The sequence below is a fragment of the Capsicum annuum genome, chromosome 5, assembly GCF_002878395.1.
Source record: "Capsicum annuum cultivar UCD-10X-F1 chromosome 5, UCD10Xv1.1, whole genome shotgun sequence".
NCBI lineage: Eukaryota > Viridiplantae > Streptophyta > Magnoliopsida > Solanales > Solanaceae > Capsicum > Capsicum annuum.
In genome coordinates this window covers 220,667,835-220,676,856 of record NC_061115.1, presented here as the reverse complement: position 1 = coordinate 220,676,856, position 9,022 = coordinate 220,667,835, and the positions used below count along the sequence as shown (strand labels likewise).

Here is a 9,022-nt window from a genome sequence, read left to right as displayed (position 1 = left end):
TTCTTTGTTCTGTAGTCATGTTTTGTTCGTTTCTTAAGTAATCGACTGCTCTACTTGTTTGTTTTTATGAGAAAAAAATCATAAGACGAAGTGAATCTTAAGAGATCCAAGCATTCTTTTTGTCTTAGGTGGTTTAATAAGTTCTTAAAACTGTTTATGTTCATGATATTCTTTCACTTTTGACACGAAAGAGAAATACGAAAACATCAAAATCCCTTTCTTGTGATCAAGGCAAACACCAGATCCCTTTCTTCTTTGGGATTCATTAAGAATCTAATTAGTTTTTCCTATATAATAATGTTTCATCCAGAGAAAGGACTCACAGGATTGTCATTGTGAGTTCTTGGATAAAACTCCAAATCAAAGGGAATGGATCCGACCCTATATAATGCTGCGATGAGAGGCAATATCGGAGATGCCAATTTTCTACTTGCTGATCATCTGAAAAGGGATGAAGAAAATGGCTACCAAGTCACTCCAAAGGGAAACACGGTCCTCCATGTCGCAGCCCTCTATGGCCACTCCCATTTTGTGGAAGAAGTCCTTAAGATTACTCCAGCATTGTTTTGCTGTCAAAACAAGAAAAATGAAACCGCTCTTCACATAGCAGCTAATGAAGGGCACACTGAAGTAGTACGTGTGCTACTTGCATGTGTCGAAGATCATAATACTAAGGAGAAACTCACGAGGATGATGGATGCTAGTGGAGATACAGCGCTGCACAAGGCCGTGAGGAGCCAACATCTAGATGTGGTTAAGCTCTTGGTGACAGAAGATCCTGAATTTGAATTTCCGCCTAACCATGCGCAGGAGACGCCACTGTATCTGGCGGCTGAATCTGGTTTTCATGATGCTTTGATTAAAATTTTGGAATCCTTCAAGAAACCAACTTATGTTGCAGGTCCATCTAATAGAACGCCTCTGCATGCAGCAGTAATTCAGGAACATAAAGGTACATAATTTTTGCTATTTGCTGTATCAACATCTAACTTTAGTTGAATTTCCCATAATATGGATTAATCATGTCGATAGTCTCACTAGGATCCTCCATTATCTGCATCAACTTATAATCCAATGGACTAATTTTCTTACTATTTAATATCTCTGACAACTACCCCAATCCCTCTTCTCCTTTCCAAAAGACTATCTCGCCAAGGTGTAGCGAATGATGTGAACAAAGAAGTTTTGGCCTGCCCCTGTGACTTTCTAAACTAGCCAACCAAAATCAATCGTGATGTGGTTATTTAATGTCCAGCAGTTTTTATCCACCTGAATAGCGATTCTGCCGTAAGAAAAAAATAGGAGGGAAGAGAAGAAGACTTAGAGGAGGGGTGGGTTGAGTAATGTCATTTCAATATCTGGGCAACGTTATATTCTTTGACTAAAAAATAGTTATCTGCAATTTTTGCTGATGATTTTGTAGTGTCTGCTGTGCAACTATATTTGCGAGAAGATCTAACCCCTCATTTATGCATTTATCGTGTTGACACATCCAGATTGCATTAGATCACTATGGCGTTGGAATAAACCTTTATGCGAGGAACCTGACTTATGGGGTTGGAATTCACTGCACTATGCTGTTAAATTAGGATTGACGGACGTAGTATCTGATATGCTGGAGTGGAAAAAATCCTTAGTGTACCTTCCGGCAGGCAGTGAAAATGACTGGACTACAGCAATTCACATTGCAGCCAGTCAAGGTTACGTATACATGATATATAAGCTATTAAATCAGTGCCCTGATTGTTGGGATATGCTTAACAGCAACAATCAAAATGCTCTTCATGTTGCCGTATTGAACAATCAAGACAATGTAGTCCGCTTCTTATTAGACTCTGATAAGTGCAGCAGCCTTGTTGATGAGCCAGATAGCGACGGCAACACTCCTCTCCATTTGCTTGCTGCCTCTGATAACCATGTGCCTGAATTAATAAACCATCCTAGAGCAAAGAAGATGTCATTTAACAAACAAAACCAGACTCCACTTGATATAGCATTGTCATGCAAAGCGACAACAAAGAAGGTAAGCAGCCACACATTTGTTTTTCAAATACTGGTTGCGTTGCTATGGACTACTCTTTTAACTTTTAATAACAATGCTTTTATAGATCCAACTTCTATTTCTGACCATTCTTGATGTGGTGTTGAAACATCAAGTAAAACTGTAATTCAATTTTTACATGATATCGTTGCCTCCTAAGCTATGAACAGATTAGTTCTCAGTTAATCAAGTTACTGTGTTAAATTTTTTGACAGACTCAATATAAACTGTACTATTGATGAAAATAGGAGAAATTGGTGGAGGATTTGTTTAGCAATGGCCTATTTGGAAAACGTGACTTTGAGGTAAAGCGGAAGTACAAGTCCATGTCCAATCCAAATGATCAAACGGGTATAGGAGTCGCAATGCAACTGAGGAAAGATGATCAAGATAAAGCTGAAAACGCAGATCAAACAGTAATTGAAAGTATTATGAAAGTAGCTCAAATCCATATTGTTGTGGCCACTTTGATAATGACAGTCACTTTCGCCGCTGGTATCACATTGCCAGGAGGTTTTGAGAGCAACTCTGATAGCCCTAATCAAGGGATGGCGATTCTAATAAGGAAAACATCATTTCGTGCATTTGTTGTTTCCAATGCCATTGCCTTCACATTCTCAGCTGTTGCCATATTCATCTACTTCCTCATGGCAGCTCAAAGTAGAATTCCTCAACGGAAAAAAATTGTATGGAAGTTTTATAATCTCGCAGCTATTTTTCAGTGCTTGTCAATGTTAGCAGTAGTGATTGCATTTGCAACTGGTATGTTTGCTACTTTATCACATTCACTTGGTCTTGCCGTTACTGTCTATTTCATAAGTTGCCTCTCTATTTTATTGTACTTCTTGGTTGTTATTTATAGTTGTAGATATATATGATGAGAGTGAGATGAAGAATGTAAGCCAGTAGCTACTACTTGTACTTATTGCTTGCATATATATAATTCAACTACATATTTCAGTTTTTACCCAATGCCTTGAATTACATGTTATTTTAGTTATACATCCTTTATCACATGATATAACAATCTATGTAAGATCATTTTCTTCTATTTAAATTATAAGCGGTCGCAGCAGATCATTTTTCATCACTGAAAATGCTATAGAACCAATGTACCTTCACTAAATAATTCATCGTACAACAACAACAATATACCCAGTGAAATTCCACAACTGGAGTTTGGGGAATTATAAATGGACCTTCAGCGCAAGGAAAAACAATTCAAAGCAGCCCGGTGCACTAAGCTGTTTCCAGGGCTTGAACCCGTCACATGGCAGCAACTTTACCAGTTATTCCAAGGGCACAGAGAACATGACAAAGCAGTCTTAAAAAAAAAATTGGAACAGTAACTACAACAGAATACTATGATAATCGAAGCACAAAAGAGTAATAGATAATTATAGAAATTGAAGGAAGAGAAACTACAAGAGTAGTACTACGACTAACTAGTATGGAAGGAAAAGCGAGACAACTCTACCGAATTTGTGTCCTCCATAACCTCCCGTCTTAGGTCATGTCCCCAATTAGCTGAAACTACATCATATCTTGTCTAATCAGTTCTCCCCATTACTTCTTCAGTCTACTCTATCTCTCTTGAAACCATTCAGAGCCAATCTCTCACACCTCCATATCGGGGCATCGGCTCCTGATCTCCTCTTTACATGCCTGGACCATCTCAGTCTCGCTTGCTGCATCTTGTTCTTCATCAAGGACACTCATACTCGAATATCTTCATTTCTAATCCTATCTCTTTGTCCCACACATCTGTCAGGATCCCAATCAGGATCTGACTAAATTCAGCAACAATAAAAGTAAAAAAACTCAAAATTTTTGGGACAATTTTCGGTTTACTTCAAAAAAATGAAAAATGGATATCAATTATAAGGAAATTAAGAACTGAATTAATCTACTATAACTAGGGTAGATGGGCATCCATGGAAGTTCTTGAATCTGCAGAGAAGAGAAGGGGAGGATCAGAAGTTTAGAGTAGAGAAGAAGAAAGAGAAGAGAGAGAAGAGAGCACGAGGAAGGAGAGGAAATACCAGATTATCGTTTGTGTTTTCTCTCTCCACTAGTCGTTATATAACAACTTCTGGCGACGTGGCATTATCTCCACCCTTGCACCTCATTAATAACAATTAAATCTCAGCCGTCCAGGTCAGTGAGTTAGTCACTCCTTCTGTGCTTCAACTACGATCCCCACTGCCCGCTTTCTTTATTTGCTTGATTAAAATATGCTAAGCTATACTAAGTAGGATCATTACATTTCTTCCTCCTTGAGAATCAAAATTAGGGAACTTAGCCTTAAGGAGGTCATAGTCTTCCCAGGTAGCATCTTCCGGCGGCAAATTTGACCATTGAACCAAAACCTTCACTCCAGCCACATTATTCTTTTTGATCATCTGTCTTTGTAAAATAGCCACAGGTTGGACTAAAAATTGACCATCATCCCCAGTAATAGGCAGAGTCGATTGCACCACCACCTTGGAACCTACCTTCTTTTTTAGAAGGGATACATGGAACACAGGATGTACTTTAGAGTCTGCAGGTAATTCAAGTTTGTAAGCCACTGATCCAGTTTTGGAAATGACCTTGTAAGGACCATAATATTTAGACGAAAGCTTCAAATTTTTTCTCAATGCTATAGAGGTTTGCCTGTAAGGTTGAAGCCTAAGGTAGACCATGTCTCCCACCTGGAACTCCCTTTCTGACCTCTTCCTATCAGTATAATGCTTCATCCTCTCTTGTGCTTTGCTCAAATTGTCCTTAAGAAGTTGATACATCTGTTGTCTCTTCAAAACAGTATCCTCAGCCACTGGAACATTAGTCTCTATTAGTGGTCCCATGGACAGATATGGAGGTGAATACCCATACAAAAAGCTTCAAAAGGAGTGCACCGCAGGCTAGTGTGGAAGTTAGTATTATACTACCACCCAGCAGCAGTAAGCCAGGGCTCCCAAAGAGTAGGTCTGCTAGACACCATGCACCTGAGATAATTCTCTAGACATTTATTCACTCTCTCAGTCTGGCCATCACTTTGGGGGTGGTAAGCCGTGCTATAGTGTAGTTGTGTGCCCAAGAGTTTGAAGAGAGCTTGCCAAAAATGGCTAGGAAAAACTCTATCCCTATCAGTCACTATAGAATCAAGAACACCATGTAAACAATGTATCCTATTCCAATAAAGTTCAGCTACTGTGACAGAAGTATAAGGGTGTGATAAAGCAATAAAGTGTGAATACTTGGTCAATCTGTCTACTACTACTAGGATCACCTCTTTGCCTCTAGATTTAGGAAGTCCCTCAATAAAGTCTATGCTAATTTGGCTGCAGGCTTGATTAGGAATAGGTAGTGGCTGCAAAAGTCCAGGATAAGCTGGATTATCATCTTTATTTCTTTGACACACTTCACAACCTGCAACAAAATCATTGACCATCTGTTTCATGTTAGGACAATAAAAGAGTTGAGACAGTTTCTTGAGGGTGCCTAGCTGCCTTGAATGACCCCCCATTGGAGAAGCATGGAATGTAGTCAATAAATGGCGTCTTAAGCCTCCAGTATCTCCAGTGTAAACCTTTCCTTTTCTTCTCAAAACTCCAGAAGTATAATGCCATAAACTAGGACCTTGCAAATCCATAGTGACTTGCGCAATTATTTCTTGCACCCGAGGATCCTCAGAATTGCTATTAGTGACCTCTTGCATCCAAGTTGGAATCATCACACTCATAACCAACAGCTTTCCTTGATCTTCTGGGCATCAGCAACCTTACTCTCAGCACCCTTCTTGTATTGGATCTCATAATCAAGTCCCAACAATTTAGTAAGCCCCTTCTGTTGTAAGGCTGAGGTAACTCTTTGCTTTATCAAATACTTCAAACTATGATGATCAGTCCTGATCACAAAGTGTTTGAACTGGAGGTAGTACCTCCATTTGTCCACTGCATTCAACAAGGCCATATACTCTTTTTCATATATAGATTTACCCTTGTGCTTTGGAGCTAACACTTTACTGAAGTATGCCACTGGTTAGCCTTCCTGCATGAGTACAACACCAATACCATAATGACTAGCATCTGTTTCCACAACAAATTCCTTGGCAAAGTCGAGCAATATAAGTACAGGTGTTGAGGACATAGCAGTTTTGAGAGCTTTAAATGCTATATCAGCTTCTTCATTCCAATTAAAGGCATTTTTTAGCAAGTCTGTAAGAGGTACGCAAATTGCACCATAACCAGACACATATTTCCTGTAATAACCTGTCAGCCCTAAAAATCCACTAAGAGCCTTCAAGGACTTAGGAGTAGGCCACTCCAACATAGCCTTGATCTTAGCAGGATCAGTAGATACTCCATCTCTATTGATAATATGACCTAGGTATTCAATCTTAGGATGCCCAAATGAACATTTGGACCTTTTGGCATACAAGGAGTGGTCTCTTAATGTATCAAACACAGCTATCAGATGATCAACATGCTCCTTTAAGGACACAATATAAATGAGTATATCATCAAAAAATACTAAGACAAACCTCCGGAGGAATGGCTGAAAAACTTGGTTCATTAAGGCTTAGAAAGTAACAGGTGCATTGGTTATGCCAAATGGCATCACCTTGAACTCATAATGACCCACATGGGTCCTAAACGCAGTTTTATGACATCCTCAGTCTTCATCCTGATTTGGTGGTATACAACCCTGAGATCGACTTTGGAAAAGATCACAGAACCATGCAATTCATCCAGTAAGTCATCAACTATAGGTATTGGATACTTTTCTTTTATAGTGATCTCATTCAACCCCCTGAAGTCTACACAAAATCTCCAGGATCCATCCTTTTTCTTGACCAATAAAGCTGGTGAAGAGAATGGAGATTGACTAGGTTGAACTATGCCTTGGTTGATCATTTCAGTGACTTGATTCTCCTACTCATTCTTTTGGTAGTAAGCGTACCTATAAGGCCTCAAACTCACTGGAACATCCCCTGATTTGAGAGGAATGGCATGGTCAAGTGACCTAACAGGAGTCAAGGTCATTGGCTCCTTGAACACATCTGGATACTGGTCCAATACCTTCAATATAGCATCATCCACTAGCTCATGGGTTCTGTTGTCACCAGCACTCATCATAAACTAATGAGAAATGAGAGTTTGCCCCTTTTTTAGCATCTTGTTCATAGTACCACTAGTGACCATATTAAGCTTCCCTTCCTCAGCTATTCTTTTTAACACTAACTTGTTGCTCTTCCTGCCAATAGTAACACACTTCTTTTCATAATCAAATCTAGTGGGATTGTGCTTCTTCATCCAGTCATTTCCCAGCACCATGTCACACCCTCCAACAGGTATAATAAGCATGTCCTCTTGAAAATATCTTCCCTGCATTCTCCACAAGAACCCTTTGCATTGAGAGGTGCACATTACATAGTTTCCGTCAGCTACTATTACCCTTAATGGTGCACAATAGCTAGCTTGATAGCCAGTTTCAATAAGAGTGTTTTGATCAAGAAAGCTATGAGTTCTTCCAGAGTCAATCAACAAGGTGAGTGCTCTATTCTTCACAGTACCACTGACTAGGATAGTGTTCACCCCTTGATTGTTACCTGATAGTGCATTTAAGCATACGGCCTCCTCAACTTCCTGGTCTAATTCTCCTTCAATAATCACATCCGAAAAGGAAGGATCCTCTATCTCTCCAGGTCTCTCTTCAATAGACTCTACTTCTCCCATCAAACAATTCAACTGTTTTTGTTTACATTGATGACCGACGAGATACTTATGACCACACCTAAAACATAGTGTGTTGATCTTCCTATACTCATAAACTTCTGGACTCAATTTAAATGTATTAGGTTTAGTGGTTAAGCTCCCCCCTACCTTGGTATTAGGATTGTGGATTAAAACACCAGTGGGCTTGTTTATGACCTTATTTCTCCTCTGGACAGCTTCTTTGGCCTTCTCCTGCATCCTAGCTTTTTCAATAGCAAGTTTAAGTGTAGCTGGTTTGAACATCTTAACAGAAAATTGAATCTCTTCCTTCAAAGCGCCCACAAAATTGGATAGGAAGTGAGCATCATTGAGGTGTGGATTCCTCACAAGCATTTGAGCCTTGATGTCTTCAAATTTAGCAAGAAATTCATCCACTGATCCTGTTTGAGAGAGTCTATTAAATTGTTCCACTATATCATCCAGTAATTCATCATCAAATCTGCTAATTAGCTCTTCCTTAAACTCTACCCAATTAACCACACCTCTACTCAGTACTAGAGAGTGATACCAAGTCTCTGCTACCCTATTCAAATACAACGCAGCTGCATCAACCTTAAGATTGTCCAATGTTCTGTATATAGTGAAATACCTTTCACATTTACGGAGCCACACCTTGGGTTCATGACCTTTAAAACTAGGTAATTCCCACTTGGGAGGGGGAATTGGCACCATTTTCAGCCTATTTTGTCTGTTTTCCAGAGCCGGATTAGGAAGTATCCCATCTCCTTGTTGGTGTTCACCCTGAGCTCTATTCGGTACTCTCTCAAGAGCTGTTAGCCTTTCTAAGAGAAGCTCTAAGGTTCCTTGAATTCCTATTTGAGTGTTACACACTTCCTGTTGATTAGTTAGCAGTTCATTCAAAATTTCATCATGTCTAGCCAGTCGATCATCCACCAGCTTGAAGCGAGTGCCCTCAGTCATCTCCACCACACAGGTCACACGGAACCCTGGCTCTGATACCAATTGTCAGGATCCCAATCAGGATCTGACTAAATCCAGCAACAATAACTTTACCTTGTATTTCTGCTAGCCGTTTTCAAGACTTAAAACACGTGACCTTGTCACGTGACAACAACTTTACCAGTTTCCAACTGTTAATGATTATATAATCTCTGTTATACTGATACAGTGTTTGGTTTTCGGTAGTAAATTCCATTGTACATAACTTAAAATCTGTGGGTTCTCTAGTCAAAATATTTATAGATATTCAGTGATTTCTTAA

The 9,022-nt window shown here is 39.5% G+C and overlaps 2 protein-coding genes across 2 annotated transcripts; one reads left to right on the top strand and one right to left on the bottom strand.

The window, feature by feature from the left end:
- The first annotated feature begins 42 nt into the window (after positions 1-42).
- LOC107871462 (protein ACCELERATED CELL DEATH 6-like) lies at positions 43-3,008 on the top strand. The gene is made up of 3 exons (XM_016718400.2): positions 43-952; positions 1,497-2,023; positions 2,290-3,008. The coding sequence occupies exons 1-3, from the start codon at positions 370-372 to the stop codon at positions 2,917-2,919; spliced, it is 1,740 nt and encodes a 579-aa protein (XP_016573886.2). The 5' UTR covers positions 43-369; the 3' UTR covers positions 2,920-3,008.
- Positions 3,009-5,761: 2,753 nt separating this feature from the next.
- On the bottom strand, positions 5,762-7,158 carry LOC107872230 (uncharacterized mitochondrial protein AtMg00860-like). The gene is made up of 3 exons (XM_016718998.2): positions 7,006-7,158; positions 6,097-6,514; positions 5,762-5,976 (listed from the first exon to the last, which is right to left on the bottom strand). The coding sequence occupies exons 1-3, from the start codon at positions 7,156-7,158 to the stop codon at positions 5,762-5,764; spliced, it is 786 nt and encodes a 261-aa protein (XP_016574484.2).
- Between the last annotated feature and the right edge of the window lie 1,864 nt (positions 7,159-9,022).

Bases quoted from the DNA above. Each gene is read 5' to 3' on its own strand.
- LOC107871462 (XM_016718400.2), top strand. From the start codon at position 370: ATGGATCCGACCCTATATAATGCTGCGATGAGAGGCAATATCGGAGAT. The intron at 953-1,496 runs GTACATAATTTT...TGACACATCCAG, and splicing joins AGTAATTCAGGAACATAAAG to ATTGCATTAGATCACTATGG. The intron at 2,024-2,289 runs GTAAGCAGCCAC...TGATGAAAATAG, and splicing joins GCAAAGCGACAACAAAGAAG to GAGAAATTGGTGGAGGATTT.
- LOC107872230 (XM_016718998.2), bottom strand. From the start codon at position 7,158: ATGAGTGCTGGTGACAACAGAACCCATGAGCTAGTGGATGATGCTATA. The intron at 6,515-7,005 runs GTGAGTTTGAGG...GTGTCCTTAAAG, and splicing joins TCAAATCAGGGGATGTTCCA to GAGCATGTTGATCATCTGAT. The intron at 5,977-6,096 runs GTATTGGTGTTG...TGTTGAATGCAG, and splicing joins AACAGATGCTAGTCATTATG to TGGACAAATGGAGGTACTAC.